The sequence below is a fragment of the Gadus macrocephalus genome, chromosome 17, assembly GCF_031168955.1.
Source record: "Gadus macrocephalus chromosome 17, ASM3116895v1".
NCBI classification, from domain to species: Eukaryota; Metazoa; Chordata; class Actinopteri; order Gadiformes; family Gadidae; genus Gadus; species Gadus macrocephalus.
In genome coordinates, this window is record NC_082398.1 from 5,452,581 (window position 1) to 5,469,666 (window position 17,086).

The 17,086-nt window shown below is 42.2% G+C and overlaps 1 protein-coding gene across 4 annotated transcripts; it reads left to right on the forward strand.

Moving 5' to 3' along the window:
* Nucleotides 1–161: 161 nt before the first annotated feature.
* LOC132475824 (zinc finger CW-type PWWP domain protein 1-like) lies at nucleotides 162–17,080 on the forward strand. Of its 4 annotated transcripts, none has more exons than XM_060077171.1 (14): nucleotides 162–927; nucleotides 1,245–1,744; nucleotides 1,927–2,006; nucleotides 2,764–2,825; nucleotides 3,370–3,474; nucleotides 4,864–4,987; nucleotides 5,713–5,788; nucleotides 6,557–6,661; nucleotides 7,031–7,111; nucleotides 7,239–7,314; nucleotides 7,448–7,506; nucleotides 7,594–7,621; nucleotides 8,077–8,208; nucleotides 16,982–17,080. In XM_060077171.1, exons 1-13 carry the CDS (start codon nucleotides 906–908, stop codon nucleotides 8,205–8,207), a joined length of 1,449 nt encoding a protein of 482 aa, XP_059933154.1. In that variant the 5' UTR covers nucleotides 162–905; the 3' UTR covers nucleotide 8,208; nucleotides 16,982–17,080. The 4 variants fall into 4 exon arrangements, with proteins under 4 accessions (XP_059933154.1, XP_059933156.1, XP_059933155.1 ...); XM_060077170.1 differs by lacking the exon at nucleotides 16,982–17,080 and adding an exon at nucleotides 14,580–16,758 and having other exon boundaries at nucleotides 164–927; XM_060077172.1 differs by lacking the exons at nucleotides 3,370–3,474; nucleotides 16,982–17,080 and adding an exon at nucleotides 14,580–16,759 and having other exon boundaries at nucleotides 163–927.
* The last annotated feature ends 6 nt before the right edge of the window (nucleotides 17,081–17,086 follow it).

Genomic DNA, 17,086 nt, shown 5'->3' on the forward strand with positions numbered 1-17,086 from the left:
GATTATGTTACAATTATGTAAGTTAGCGTTACACAGCACATAGCCTTTTATCGATGTAGCAATATATTAACATTTATATAATACCAACAGAGTACAGGAATGTACCCCCCCCAAAAAAACATATACACACACGCACGCACGCACGTACGCACGCACACACACACACACACACACACACACACACACACACACACACACACGCACACACGCACACACGCACACACACACACACACACACACACACACACACACAGTATGAAGGCATGTAGGTTATCTCACTCTAATACTATATAAAGCCTTATAACCTTACATATTGCCTAACAACCTAGTATTTATTATCATGATTGTACACTACTGTGCGTAGTGGTGTGACAATCGCAAACAGAGAGTATTAGTTCCCCTCCCCCACCTCCTCTAGTGCCCTACTTTACTCACTATTTATGGGACGTGTAGTTCTTTACGTAATGCTTCAGCCAAACTTATGGGATGTGTAGTTCTTCTCATACAGGCCTACTTGATAGTTTATATTTATGAAATATATTATTAGATATAGTATAATCAATTTATGTTATTGATTAAGATCTGAACTTAGGATAACGCAGGTAGCGTAAAAGGAAGGTTCATTATAAAAACATGCAAGGCTAAGTAGGATCCAAAGACCCCTCTAGGCGGTGCTAGGGGATATATCAGACACACCGATCTGCGGCTTTTGGCGGCAAATGTTCAAGCTCGAGCTCTAGTTTCCCCAAGAAACATAAAGAAGTATTTCATTCGTTGTCTCAGTTTATCGACAGAAATATACATATGTTTATCACATACCGACTTGTATTTAAACTTCACCTGCATTTATTAAGTGACGTTTGTTGCTATTGAATTGATTTCTCCGTTTTGAAGTCTAAAAAGAAATGGACAAAACTAGCAAAAAAGGTATGTTCACAAATACGTTTATGTGTTTGGATTGAAGTTCACATATTTCTGTATGCACTTCACAATTAACAAGTCAACCTCATTCTTCATATATGATATCATAACGTAAATTATAAATTAAACTTAATCAATAAAGAATGATTGGACACGTTACGATATACTGTATGTAAGAATGATGTAGACTTGTTGATTTTGATTCGACGTTACATCAAAATGTAGGTGGATATTGTCTTAATGATATATATATAAGGAATGCGGTTGGCATGTTAATTATGATATAAAAATAGAATGAGATTGACTTCATTTTGTTTTGACAGGCAAAGAAAAAGCCCGGTTTATCCCGCTCTTCCAGACAGGAGAAAGCAAGCCTAACCCCATCTCTAAAAAGAAGGGCCAACCTCTAGATGGCGAACAAAAAAGATTGGCTAACACTATCTCTGGAAAGAAGAGCCAACCTCTAGATGGAGAAGAAAAGAGACTGCCTAACACTATCTCTGGAAAGAAGAGCCAACCTCTAGATGGAGAAGAAAAGAGACTGCCTAACCCCATCTCTAAAAAGAAGAGCCGACCTCTAGATGGAGAAGAAAAGAGACTGCCTAACCCCATCTCTAAAAAGAAGAGCCGACCTCTAGATGGAGAAGAAAAGAGACTGCCTAACCCCATCCCTACAGAGAAGAGCAGACCTCTAGGAAAGGGACGGGAAGAAGACACGGCTGCTGGTCAAGAAAAGGCTGAAGAGACGGAGCACACACAAGGGGACAAAATGAAGAAAACAAGAGAGAAGAGCCAGATACCAGCAGAAGAAGGGATAGATGAGGTGTGAACAATGATTAGAGACAGATGGGTAGAGAGACTGAAAGACAGACGGAAAAATATAGAGACTAGAGAGTAAGATAAAAGTGGCAGACAGAGAGACAGACAGAAAGTATAGTTATAAAGAATACGTATAAGATATGTGTTGTATCTATAGCATATTATGCTTGTGTTTGTGTGTCATAGTTTGAAGAGGTAGTTGCTAGAGTCCTGGATGATGCCAGTCCGGGGCTGAAGGAAGAGCGCCAGACCACCGTCCAGCTCAGGTGACACGCACTCTCCCAAAACAAATAGAAACCGTACAACTCCTGAATCAATCTGACTTGGGGCGCCATTACATGCTGACGTGTGCATATCTACGTATGCATGTGCACGTTTGATCCCTATCCCTATCCCATATACACACGTATACGTATATGTAATTTAAATACATATACGTATAAATATGTAGTATGTACACATACTTCAAATTTCTTTGCTCGACAATCAGAGAAAGATAAATAATTTATGTTTCTCTGATAAACAACTTGTCGAGCAAAGAAATTACTCTTGATTTTTTATACAATTTATAGTCGACATGAAGCGCAGTTTGTGACGATCGTCCAGGCACGGCCCTTCCATTCGTTGGTGCTGGTTCACGGTTATGATGCTCAGTTAGTGCAGAGCTTCAACTTTGAAATGACTATAGTTTTACATTTTCATTCACATTGTATCTGTAGTTAATGTGTTGGTGTACAGCTCTTTTGTTCACTTCATTTCTAGTTGTTGTTATATTACCGGTAATACTAATTAATATAGATGTTGCGTGTTCAAACATAATCAGAACAGTGGACGTGTTTTAAGAAATCCTCAATACATTGGTCGTGTTTTAAGAAATCATCAATACAATAGTTGTGTTTTAAGAAATCATTAATACAGTGGATGTGTTTTAAGAAATCATTGATACAATAGTTGTGTTTTAAGAAATCATTAATACAGTGGATGTGTTTTAAGAAATCATTAATACAATGGTTGTGTTTCCAGAACTCCAAGTTATTTCAAGAGGAAACTACATGATGAACAAAAGGACAAGGATGAAGAATACTGTAAGGCTCTAAACATGTCGCACCTACCATAGTACTACACTGTAGATGTAACATACCGTAGTACTATATACACTGTACATGTAACATAGCGTAGTACTATATACACTGTACATGTAATATACCATAGTACTATATACACTGTAGATGTAACATACCGTAGTACTATATACACTGTACATGTAATATACCATAGTACTATATACACTGTACATGTAACATACCGTAGTACTATATACACTGTACATGTAATATACCATAGTACTATATACACTGTAGATGTAACATACCGTAGTACTATATACACTGTAGATGTAACATACCGTAGTACTATATACACTGTACATGTATGTAATATACCATAGTACTATATACACTGTAGATGTAACATACCGTAGTACTATATACACTGTACATGTAACATACCTTAGTACTATATACACTGTACATGTAACATACCGTAGTACTATATACACTGTACATGTAACACCTACCATAGTTCTATACACACTGCACATAGTACCATAGTAGTCTCTCTCTCTGTTAGATGACCAGTGGGTCCAGTGTAGTGACTGTGATAAGTGGAGGAGACTGAAGTCTGGGTCCGAACCCTCAGACCTGCTGGGTGCCTGGACTTGCCCTCTCAATACAGGTACTCTTGATTATATGTAATAGTCTCTCCCTCTCTGTGTCTGATTGTGTTGTAGTGTACAGTAATAGTCTATCTATCTCTTATGTATTCTAGTGTATCTCATGTTTAATGTCATGGTACATATTTATTTAGTTAAATCTTTCATTGATTTTCTTTCGTTCTTTTCTTTCTTTTGGCATGAGTGTGATGGAAGTTATTGCTTTATATAAGTTTATTCACCAGTTTCCGGTCTTCATTGATCCGACTGAACCCGTTGAAAAGCGTTTTAGGAAGGCTATTGTTAAGGCCAAGGTACTTGGTCATTTGGAGATTGTATAAAAATAGTGACCATCGTTCCCAGAGCGTTGGGCAGAGGGGACTCACACCGGCATTCCCGTCTTCAGTCCTTGCGCCCCATCACTTATTCAGAGCGTGAATATCGGTTTAATATCCAATATCATTCTAACTTTCATTCTAAATCATTCTAGTTGTTGCGTTGGAATGGACAGTAGACCCTTTCAAAACGACCCTTCCCTTAATGCATTGCTTTAATAAGGGGCAGATACTTGTCGAGGACAAGATATTTATAAGAGATATGATAGCAGCGCATTCCGTGCACACACTTCGCACACAATCATTCCTGATAGAATATTTGATAATAACTGTTGCACTGTATCTCTGATGTATTGTAGTGCATAGTAATTGTTTCTCTAATGTTCTTTAGTGCAAGTAATAGTCTGTCTCTAATATTTTCTAGCGTGAAGTAATTAGGGATGGGCACGGTTATTAGAATATTAGATTATTCAAAACGACGTGGGTATTCGACTTTAGCTGTAGCAGATTTTTTTACATTTTTGCCTAAAGTTAATTAAATATTATTCATTAGCTATATTAATTACATATTGATCCATTAAACATGTATACTAATGCCATTTAATACTTAGAATACTTGGCTATACCGGCAACCTCTGTTCCAGCGGAGAGAGTCTTTTCCACGACGGGCTTGATTGTAAATCGCCTCCGGACCCGCCTATCCCCCGAGCACGTAGATATGCTCATTTTTTTTAAACAAAAATTAGTGATGCAGTAGGTGGGCTTATGTCTTAAGTTAACTGGAAGTGTTTTCGACATATTATATTTCCGTCTTACAGATAATATATTTTTGTTGATGTTCTGTTGTATGCGCACATCATGCGTAATGCGAGGCAGGCCTATGCGCTCCAAGTGGAGTTCTTACCGAATATTCGAACATTGATATGTCTTCAAATGCCCATCCCTAGAAGTAATAGTCTCTCTCTCTCTCTCTCTCTCTCTCTCTCTCTCTCTCTCTCTCTCTCTCTCTCTCTCTCTCTCTCTCTCTCTCTCTCTCTCTCTCTCTCTCTCTCTCTCTCTCTCTCTCTCTCTCTCCAGATGAACAGTACTCTAGCTGTAGTGTATCTGAGGAGCAGGGGTCTGGGGACGATGATGACGACAACATCAGCACTAGTCTGTGGCCAGGCTGTCTCGTCTGGGCTCAGCAGACCGGGTATCCATGGTAACGCTTACACTATTGTAAGAGTATGTGTGGATGACGGCTGGTTCAAGCAGCCTCACGTGAAGGAGTCTGATTGGACTCTGGGGGCTGCGCAGGTTAAACCAGCCATCTCCACACACACTCAAGGCCGTTCTCCCAGATGGCAACAACACCAGGCCATGTGTCGTTATCCAACCTTTACAAACAAACGGACCTCTAACACCCCCACCCTGGCTCCTTTGTCTGGAGAAGCCCAAAACAAATCACCTAGATGGAGTGAGGCAGCCACCTAGTTGGCGTGTTGCGTTGTCCTTGGCTACAACTATTTCTAAACAAGGCCCGAACCCAGATCTTCCGATGTGTGTCGTTTTTCCTACGACACAACGCCGCCCTCCGCGGGGGGGCCCAGGGGCTGGCCTGCTGCGCGACCCGCTTGACACTGAAGCTCTGCCGTAACCGAGTCACCAAAGGCCCCGGAGTGGATCTGAAAGCCACTGGTTGCCTCTACACAGCATTGGCTTGTGATGTTGTGGTTATGCTCTTGGAAGCTTCAAATAAAAACAGGTTTTTCGAATTGAAAGGTTAAAGAAATAAAAAAACAAAATATTCAGAATGTAAATTTCCGCAGTGCAGCAGCCCTTTAATTCCTTTTAAATGTAACATAGTGGCACGATGTTAAGATGTTGTTAAGATCCTGTGTATATACCTATATGTAGTATATAGTGACTTTGGCTGGCTTTTAACAGGTGGCCGGCCATGGTAGAGAGAGACCCAGACACCCACCAGTACTGTTGCTTCACCCACAGAACAGACACCAATCCTGTAAGACACACACACACACACACACACACACACACACACACACACACACACACACACACACACACACACACACACAAAGACACACACACACACACACACACACACACACACACACACACACACACACACACACACACACACACACACACACACACACCTCGGCCTGGACGGGCCCGAGGGACCGTGAAGGACGGGGTATACCACCCCCACCCACCAGCCGGCGACGGAGAGCATCCCTTTCGCCTCCCCAATCAGGGTGATTGGTGGACACCTGGCCGGTGGCAGAGGAGCCATCTTAAAAGGAGGTCCAGGACAGCACAGCACGGCACGGGAGCAAGGAGGAAGTGCTCATGTCCGGGAGAGGCTAGAGGCCCACGGAGGCCCTAGAGACTGCGAGCTCCTTGTTTGATTTAAGTTGATTGTAAATAAATGCCTTTAACGGCGTATCCGCACGCTAAAAGTGTCGTTCAACTGTGGAACCTGGCCCAACCGAGCACCGGGTTACCGCACGCACGAACGCACGCACGCACGCACGCACGCACGCACGCACGCACGCACGCACGCACGCACGCACACACAGGTGAGATGATAACCTGTATATCTGTCTAACCTATTCATTGTATGCATCCTATATATCCATTTAACCTTATATCAGTATCTAACCTATGTATCTGTTTATGTATTTCCTACCCTACCTTTACAGATGTTGGGGAGGGTCTTAAACTTCGCCTCTCAATGTGTGACCCCCTACTGTTTGTGTGTTTGTAGTCTCGGTATCATGTGACCTACCTCGGCCAACCAGTGAGCAGAGCCTGGCTGTCGAGTGGCAGAATCAAACCCTACTCCAGCCTGACCCTGGAGCGGGCTATAAATGTAGAATGCTTACCACTGTATCATGGCTATAACTGTAGAATACCTTACACTGTATCATGGCTATAACTGGAGGATAAATACCACTGTAACACAGCTACAACTGTAGGATAAATACCACTGTAACACCTAGCACTGTAGAATTGACTACCACTGTAACACAGCTACACTATAGAATAACTACCACTGTAACACGGCTACCACTGTAGATTAACTACAACTGTTACATAGCTACCACTGCAACATACATATTACTGTAACATACCAATCACTCGAACATAACTATCACTGTTACAAGGCAATCCTTATAAAGTGCCTACTGTGCACCTCTCCATGTTACATTCTGTGTGTAAATTTGTGTTGTCATGTCAGATGCCGTCTCAGAAGCGACACATGGAAAAACTGAAAAAAGCTGTAGCCATGGCATCACGGGTCCAAAAAGAAACCGTAATAGTATGTACTTGCCTGTATGAACCTGACTTTATCTCTGTTTGTGTTGATGTCTCTATCAGAGAAGGTAACGGAGTTGTGGTCTGTTTGTCTTAATCTTTCTGTCACTCTCTGTGTCCATGCCTCACAGACGAGGATAGACATGTTCGGTTTCCTGGGTCGCTTTGTGTCTGATAGGGAAAGTTCAGAGGACAGCGACCTAGAAGGTACACGCACGCACACACACAAAGCCTTTTAAGGGATATCATAACAATTATACTAACATGTTTTCAGTGTAGTAGAAGGGTTCCGATGTTTTTATAAACACAAGATTACCATTCTTGCTGTGTCTGTTTGTAGAAGCTGCATATGATATTTTGGATAGTCATAATATCAGATTGGAACAGACCAATAAAAAGGTATACCCCACACACTCACTCACTGACTTATTTACCCACATGCAACCGTTGGTTACTAACAGTGTGGTTTGTATTCATGTGTTTTAGACAAAAGATGGGAGTTCAAAGCAGAGAGGTCAGTGATAATCAGATATTGTACTGATCAATATGTTGATCAGATATTAGACTAATCAATATGTCTGTAAAATATCAGACTTATCAATATGTTGATAGTTATCAAACTGATCAATATGTTAATGTCAGATATTTGCCCGATCAATATGCTGATTGTTAGATATCAGCCTTATCAATATGATGGTCAGATATACTGATTAATATGTTGATGATCAGATAAAATACTAATCAATAAGTTGAGGGCCAGATAACCAGATGGATCACTATGTGAATCGGATTCAGTGTTATGCAGAGTTATGTCATATAGATGTTAATATGATTTGAGTTGTCAGGCTCATTGTTTTTCCGGAAACATGTTCCAAGCCAGCATGCCTTAAGTCTGATGACAAAAATCTGTTTAAATCTAAAATATATACGCTGATGTAACAGCCGTATATCTTCTCTTTGGTTCTCCAGGGAGCCTGAAGAAGATGAGGAGAGAAAGAGAGAGTGATGGTGATGTAAACAAGAGCTGCAGAACGGAGGAGGGGACGAAGAGAAGAAAAGAGAGAAAGAGTGGAGGACTTGAAGAGGAGAACTCTCAATAAGGTTAGACATATTTATATACAGTAGAGATGTAACAATCCACAGAAAGGCATTGGGCCCTGAACCTGAATGTTTGCGATGCACCTTAGGGGTGCAAGATATTGACAGATATGAAGTTGTGTTATTGTTCATGAATACTGCGGTATTGATATTAATTGACATAAAAAAAACACAAAAGTTACACGAAAGCACATCAAAATAGATTCATAACATATCAAGGCATCAAGTGTTCTTTCAACACAAGAGTTTACAAAATACTTTCTAAGTGTAAGTGGTTGTAGGGGGAAATACATTTTTTTGCCATCTTGCTCAGTGGGGTAGAAGTATTTATTTCAACGTTCAAACGAGGGGAAAATTCCCTCAATGAGTTGAAAACAATCAATGAGCTCTAATTACAAATAGCAACAGGCTGATAATTAGGTAATAGGCTCCAGTTACAGTGTTTTTTTTTATTTTCTGGTGACCCTTCATCCAGAATAGTGTGTCTGTGTTTTTACTACGCATGCTCTTGAATAGTGCGAGTGCTGTGGTGGAATTTCATTGAAACTACACAATTTACAGACTACCTTTGTTGTATGCTAATTTGAAGTACCCTCACATGTTGTGTGAGGGTAGCTGGGTTTCTTAATCTAAACGTAAGTGTTTGTTTTTTTCCCAATGGCGGCACTCAGACCGGCAGGGCCATAGAGTATTATAACTTCCAGCACTGCTCAAAAACTACCACCCAGCGTAGCGCCAACCATGGCAACCCATTTTATATCACACAGATCAAGACCTAACATTTTATCAGCAAAAACAATGATAAAACAATGACGTCAACCTAGTGTCTGGTTCGAATGTTGGCGCAGTGCAACTATTGCATTCTCTGGGCATAGCCCCGTCGATCCCTCTCTGTTTCACACCCTTTCTCTGCACCCCCTCATCACTCCGTAGAAGCATGCACCATTGGGTATTTTCGTTTAGTGGACCCATGCTAATGGGTGGGACTTTCATCATATTTTGCGATTTCTTTTACACGCTGCAGTTTTAGATTTAACGCCTGGCCAGCCCTACCTGTACTTTTCTCAAAGCTGATTTTTCAGTCATCAAATAATAGCGAAACATTGTAAGATCTGACTTAATTTATTTTTGTTGGTATATTAAAGGATTAATGAGGGATTTTCCAACCTGGACCCTATTTTCCCATCCATTGGGTCTAATGCCGCTTTTCCACCGCACATGTAGCTCGACTCGACACGACTCGACACGACACGACTCGACACGGTAGCAGCACGGGTCCTTTTCCACCGCAAATAGTACCTCCTGGACGTGGGCGCGGTCGGCTGCGCGAAAGGGCCGTGACGTATTTTTGTACGCGACGCAAACAACACCTACGCAACCCACACATGGACAGAACCCACATAACAACAATGGAGGACATCGATGCGATGGTATTCGTGTTTGTATTATTAGCTGGCATGTTGAAGAAGTTGAAGAAGTGGAATATGTTGGCTGCGGCGCTGCTATGGCTGTTACCAGCATGGTTGCCATGTCGCTCTCGTGACTTCGTCACACTCTCTGGCCAATCAGTGGCCGGCCATCTGCCGACGTCACCTTTTAGCATCGGCTCAGCTCGCTTGGAACCTAGAGCAAGGCGGTACTAGAAAAAGCAGCCACTTCAGGTACCAGATACCATGTTTTCGCGGTGGAAACGCAAAAAATGCGAGCTGAGTCGAGTCGTGTCGAGCTGGTACCATGCAGTGGAAAAGCGGCATAAGTGACTAATCTGTGCCACCATATTTTAAATTGGTCAAGTATTGAGCGAGAGAGCTTCAGCCATTGCAGCAGCGAAACCGGTTGCATTGTTACCCTAGTATTTCCCCATGGCGCGGCCCGTGTGGTCGCCATCGTCGCATCTGCGCAGAGATTGTGCATTATTGTATTTATTCTTTATATCTTTTGTCAAAAAAACATTTGACCCCTTGGCCTGACACCCTACGGCCGCCGCACACATTCTGGGCATAAACCTCGAGCCATGGTGAGCGAATGAGGTTATACGAGAAGGCCACAACAATAACAGTGGAGAATCGTCTCTGTGGAAACAAATGAGAAAACATTGCGCAAATATGTTGCAGCATTCGGGACAGACTGAGAGCTCAAGCCTACCGTCAGCTGCTGTGCAGCATCCTTAATGCTAATGTCCATCCCCTGGAAAATAAGCTGGTGCCTGGATCGTGGAACTCCAGAACACCGGATCACCACAGGGTTGCATCCTCAGCCCCTACTGGTCTCTCTGCACACACATGATTGTGTCGCCAGGTTCAGCTCCAACTCCATCAGCACGTTTGTGGATAACACAGTGGTGGTGGTGGGCCGGATCTCTGACAACGATGAGTAGCCCTGAGAAGCCCTATCTGGAGGAAGTGGCCGACCTGTGACTAGTGCCAGGACAACAGCCTCCTAATGAATGTCACCAGAACAGAACCAAAGGAGCTGATTGTGGAATAAAGGAGAGCACAACAGAAAAGCCGGGGACGCACACACCACTGTGCATTAATGGGCCTACTGTGGAGAGGGTCAGCAGTTATTAATACCTGGGAGTCTCCATAACAGAGGTTCTGACATGGTCAGCCCACACAGACACTGGTGAGAAAGGCAAGGCAGCGCCTTTATCGCCTCAGGCAGCTGAGGAAAGTCAGACTCCCTCAGGATCTTCGGAGAGTAAAAGTGAGTTCAGCTGAGCGCTCTATTGGAACTACACCCCCCCCTCCCCCCCTCCTGCAAGACTAATACAGCATGAGGAACAGAACCAGAGCCTGGAGGATCGTGAAGGATCCTCACCCTTTCAACAACAAAGTGTTTCAGCTGCTGTGGTCAGGCGCCTCCGCAGTCACACGGCAAAAACAGAGAATGAGACAGTGTCTTTCCCCAGGCCATCAGGACTGTTTATACTGATCACCAGAGACCCACACATGCAGGCAGGCACACACACACAGTTTTACATCCATTATTACAGATCCTTTATTTCTATGTACACCTATTGCACATAGCGTTGCTACTTTACATTAAAATATTTGGATCTTCTTTAAATTGTAAATGCTTAAATGTAAGTTACTGTTTTTGCACTGTCCTGTAAGCATTGCAACTTTTGTTTCACTGTATCCTGGTATGTGCATTTGACAAAAGTTCTTGAAGCTAAAATCGTTTTCTTGAAAGTAGTGTCAATGTACGCTATAGTACGTGTTCTGAAAGTGCTTATACCACTGACGGGTTCAGATTGTTATTGGTAGTGTCTGACAACATTATTGAAGGATCCTTACAGAGAATAATACTTTTTCTTTACACTTCACTTGATCCAGTCTGCTATTGTGTCTAACCAAGCCCGCTCAAGGAAAAGTCACTGAAATGTCGGAAATGTTCCTATTGTCATTACAATCTCAACTCTACTTCACCCAAAACCTTTAGATAACACTAAGCTACACTTTCCGAAGTCCAGAAAAACAAACTCTTGCCGTCCCTCTCCTCTCCAACCCTCACTGAGGTTTCTCCCTGCTCCTTAGGGGAGACTTGGTTATAAACAATAACACACGGACAAGCGAAAGGTAAAGAAAAAGTTTTTGTTTCTCTGCAGGGATCTTTTCTATAATGTGGTCAGACACATAATAACAATCTCAGCCCGTCAGTGGCAGAAACTACAATTTTTGGAGGTAATACATCGAAGGAGTGCTATTGCCCAATAGGGTTACATCTCATCCAATTTCATGCCTGAAGTTGTTGAAGCACTCTAACTCAATACTAGACCAATTTCATTTATTTTGTCTGAATCACTCGCCACCACCAGATAAACTGCTGCCTGCTATTGCTCAATAATACAAGGTGAATGACACCGGGACTTGCATAATTAACGACAGCCCACACATGACGATGACTGTTGTACTCTGACAAACTCCCTGTGTTCATAAGCAGTTCCACAGCCTAATCAGGGCTGTACGCTTAGCTTTTTCACTAGGAGCACAGGTGCTCCTAAATGAAAAAATTTAGGAGCACAGAAAAGATTTAGGAGCACTATGAAATTTTTTAAATAACACAATTTTATTATTAACAGTCAAATCAGTAACACACATTAAACATATACCACAGTGCCATCATAAGGCCTACTGCAATTAAACGCAGAGAATATCTCTGTCCCACAATTTTTTGTAGTCAGGTCGCCTGGCACGCTTGGCTGAGTTCATCCAGCGGTCCACAGCAGGACTTGGATCATAGTCCTCAAGACTTGGCCCCTCCAGGGTGATCCTCATGAGGTCTTCGGTGGTGGAGACTGCAAGGCTGCTTCTTTTGGAGCTCTTTATACGGTTTTGTGCAGAGAAGCCCCTCTCGCACTGAGCAGCTGAAATGGGCAGTGCTAACATCAGCTGCACCAACTCCAGTATGTTCTATTGGGATCAAGAAAGGCCTTACTTATCTCATCTATAACCACCAATAATAGGAGGAGGGCAATGCAGGATACAAACACTCAGCAGTGTTTGCTTACCTTGTAATCCTCCCTGTATGGCTCCTTGGTGAGCATTGTCTCCCACAGGCCACTGTAGGACTGTAGGATCAATGAGAACTGCAAGGTGCTTTGCTGTTCTCAGCTTAGCAGCTAGGCTCTCTTTCAAGAGATCGGCAACTTGTCCAATCATTTCTGCACACCTGTATGAATGAGAACACTGTTGTAAAGCGCTTATAGTTTATGGTTTTATTAGATCCCCATAAGCAGTGTTGCAGAACAACCGCTGATCTCCCTGGGACTGGGGTCAAGAAATACTAATATAACATAAATAGCCTGGCATACTACATGCCATATACACATGTACTAAGCTACACATACAGTTACATAACATGACTGACATCACATCACATGCAATTACATTACTTATCATAAATGGTAGTTATACACATGCCAGAATATCATTACATTGCTTTGTTTTCGAAAAACGCTATATTTATAAATACAAGGTTACTATTATTATTATTATTGGAAAATATTACCTGACATGGTTGTCATAGGTTGGGTTGATATCAACACCGTTCTTCTTGTGCAGTGTGATAAGTGGCCCAAACTTGACAAATGGCTCTTCCTCCTTGGCGATGAAGTAGGCGATGTTCATTTTGATCTTTAGCTGCCTCCTCATCTCCACCTCGGAAAACATCACCTGCCTGTCCAGGGCTGCGGTCACCGTCAAGGCTGGTTTGTTTTGTCGCATCATGTAACTGTCTCTGCAGGTGATGTGCCGCTTGGAGTGGTTGTGTTTTGTTACACCATCTTTTTTTAAATGGGGGTTTCCAGTCACAAATGCTGAATTACCTGCCTGCTTCTGCCCTTTGCAATACTTACAGAACATGAGGTTGTTCTCAAACTCTAGCCAAGGGAAGAGTTTTATCCAATCAGATTTAAACTTGTAAACCTTGCTAGCACTGTCGGTGCTAACGCTAGCTGTTGCCATCTCCTCTGGCTCGACACTGTCAGTCCCAGATTCCACATTTTCTCTCACATTTCTCTCACCGATGTCCTCTCCCTTCTTGGTTCCACCACTTTGATTTTTTCGAAAATACGACTCGATGCTCTTCATTTTTCAAACGTTCCCGCTACGATCGAGTATCCCGACTACGACTGATAACAATGCGCATGTTCACACCGAGATCACCCCGCCCAGCTTGCGCCGCGTCTACTGCATCTACCTGCCGCCAGACTCCGCGGTAGACAGAAGCGGTACCGCTGGAGAAACTACTTCCCCTCTTGTACACACACACCGCAAAAGTTGAAAAAATATAAACTTCCATGGGCCGGTGAATCGCCGTGTCGCGCCGCCTGGTGTGGACTACCGAGCCGCTCGGGGATGGCCGGGCGACGCGTATTGACATTCAATGTAAAGTCGCCGCAACGAGCTGGGCGACGTGATCGCGTGTCATCATGAGAGTTCTGTGTTTTCCAGGTGTGAAAATGTCGATTTGTATAGGCTAGAGATGCGAGAAAATTGTACTCTACTTTGATCCACTTTGTATGAATTTATTTTAGGATCAAAAAGCTAATGAAAGGGTTGAAATCCTGCTCGCACCCGTGCGCCCTTTTTATTTTTTCTACTCGCACAATCTATTTTTAGGCGCATATGCGAGTAAAATGCTCGCACTGTACAGCCCTGCTAATAGAAAACCGGGACTTTAAGTATTTTGGCTACCTTGTCTAACCATAGGAGGTAGCCGATATGGTAAACCATGCTTAATGAGGTAGCTGATACAGCTGGCCATCAAATTAGGTAGCTGATACGGTTTACCAGCCTAATGTATGTAGGTGTTAACGATGCTAAATTAGGTGGATCAAGAGGGATGACATGTGTTTGGTGTTTCCGTAGCATCTTCCGAAAATCATTACCAGAAGAGACAGAAAGAAAGGACGAGGGAGACCGCAATGAGAGAGCGTTGGAAAGAAGAGACAAGATGGAGATAATTACTTCCTCACTAAGAAATGGAGAGGATAGCATTGGTTAGAAGAGAGCCGATGAGGAAAGGATGATGGAGGGAAGGGATGGAGAGGAGAAAATAAGTAGAGGGGACTTCTACTTTATGTTTGAAGAGGAGTAGATGGGACTTGAATTTGTTCTGCTGAGGAAGAATAGTAACTTTTCTTTTTGTTATGTTGAGGAAGAATAGGAACTTCTAATCTTATGTTGTGTTGAGGAAGCATAGGGACTTCTGATTTGATGTTGTGTTGAGGAACAATAGAGACTTTTATTGGTTTGTTGTGTTACCTGTAGACTGTTATTTGTTGTTGTATGGACTGGTGCCAGGTCAAGGCTCTTAGTAGAGCAGCATATAGAAGGAAGCTCTGGTTTTAAGAGGATACGTTTGTTTCACCAGTTTTTTAGGCCCTACTTTTTAATGTTCTCATATAAATATGTTGGTATACTTTACATACGAGAAGTATTAGTTTAGCTTGTTAAATAAATACTAGAAATATTGTTCTATTGTTTGTTTAGAGTGGACGTGTTATTGTCCAACTGCAGTTGCAAGATAATAAATGTTGATTCATTTAACAAAGCATTTAACAAAACTGGTTGATACCCAAAAACAGTGACTCACTGGCTCACTCCCAAACACACACACACACACACACACACACACACACACACACACACACACACACACACACACACACACAGGCTTGTCCATGAGGTTTAAACAACAGGAAAAGATGAACAATGGCTTAAGACCCTCCACCCTGGTTCCCTTTGGAGACAAACAGACACACACAGTCACAGTCACACACAAACATGCATACATTTGTGTCCGGTAATTGAGTCTACTCGACAGGTAACCATCACCTGGAGGGCCTGATCTTGACATCTAGTTTGGTCTTAATAGTCAACATGTCTGTTAAGTTAGTCTACTGTTCAAGTAACCATCAGCTGGAAATCCTGTTCTAAACATCTAGCTTAATCTGGTTAATAGTCAAAATGGCTTGTAAGTTTTTCTACTCTACAGGTTACCATCACCTGGAGGTCCTGTTCTCAGCATCTAGTTTGATACAGTAAAATAGTCAACGTTTCTGGTAAGATGGTATACAGGTATCCACCACCTGACGTTCCTGGTCTAAACCATCTGATACACACCCGTTCACGTCAAACCTAACGGCTTTCTTTTATGATGAATAGAGAAAGGGAAAGAAAAGAAGGAAAAGGAAGTCTCCATTGAAAAACAAACTATCGACACAGACAGGAAGTCCCATACACACCGACATACAGGAACATACGGACACACAAAACACACCAACACATCCGAAACAGCTGAACGTAAACACATAGAAAATACACATCTGCACAGAAAACGCAGACACACACGTAAAATACACCAACACATCCGAAACAGCTGAACGTAAACACATAGAAAATACACATCTGCACAGAAAACGCAGACACACGTAAAATACACAAATGGAATGAAACACACAGGGTGAACAGCTCTTCAGTAAACAGAATAAAACTCGGAGTGAACAGCACCTCAGTGAAGGTAGAATACAACACACACACACAACACACACAAGATGAACATCACCTCAGTGAAGATAGAATAAACAGTACCTCAGTAAACAGTATAACCCACAAAACACACATAGTATGCACAGCATAGTAAACAGAATAAACACAAACGCACAGTGAGCAGTCTCAGTAAAAATGATAAAACACATAACAGAACAGCAGTTCAGCAAACAGACAAAAAGACCTACAGACACACGGTGAACAGCAGGTTAGTGAAAACAACAACGATTGAATCCTGAATGTAATCCTTTAGATTGTGTGTTTGTGTGCATATGTTTGTGTGGGGAGGGGTAAATCTGTTCTTTCAAAAACTGGATTAGGGTTCCCGATAAATCTCCTTTGTGTCTAAATATTTCGACATTTATAATAGATACCATTCATATTAATATATTTATATTATATGAATTATTATTACAATGCAATGAAATGCATGTAATTTATATAAGAATTGGGATGCCATTATTTGTAAGTATATATTTAGATAATAATTATTAACACTAGCACTATTATGCTAATAATATAGATACCATAAATAATAAAATATGTTCACAATAATATTGAATATTCCCATGAATATTATACTTATTTGTAATATAATTATAATAAAGAGCACTGCTTGTGAGTGGGCGACGCGACCCCTTTAAGAGGTGACTGACAGGATGCTCCCCCCCCACCCCCATTGTTCTCCTGGCTGCTCTCACGCACCCCGTCGTCGCAAGAGATGAACAACTGACTGCCGGTAGTCACAGTGACCAAGAGAGACAGTGACAGCTCGCGGTGCATCGCTGACGAACCTTCCATCCGATCTGACAACCTCGCGCGGG

Excerpts from the sequence above, each read along its gene's own strand:
- LOC132475824 (XM_060077171.1), top strand. The coding sequence starts at position 906 with ATGGACAAAACTAGCAAAAAAG. Across the intron at positions 7,112-7,238 it reads TCCAAAAAGAAACCGTAATA|ACGAGGATAGACATGTTCGG; the intron begins GTATGTACTTGC and ends CATGCCTCACAG. Across the intron at positions 7,315-7,447 it reads AGAGGACAGCGACCTAGAAG|AAGCTGCATATGATATTTTG; the intron begins GTACACGCACGC and ends GTCTGTTTGTAG.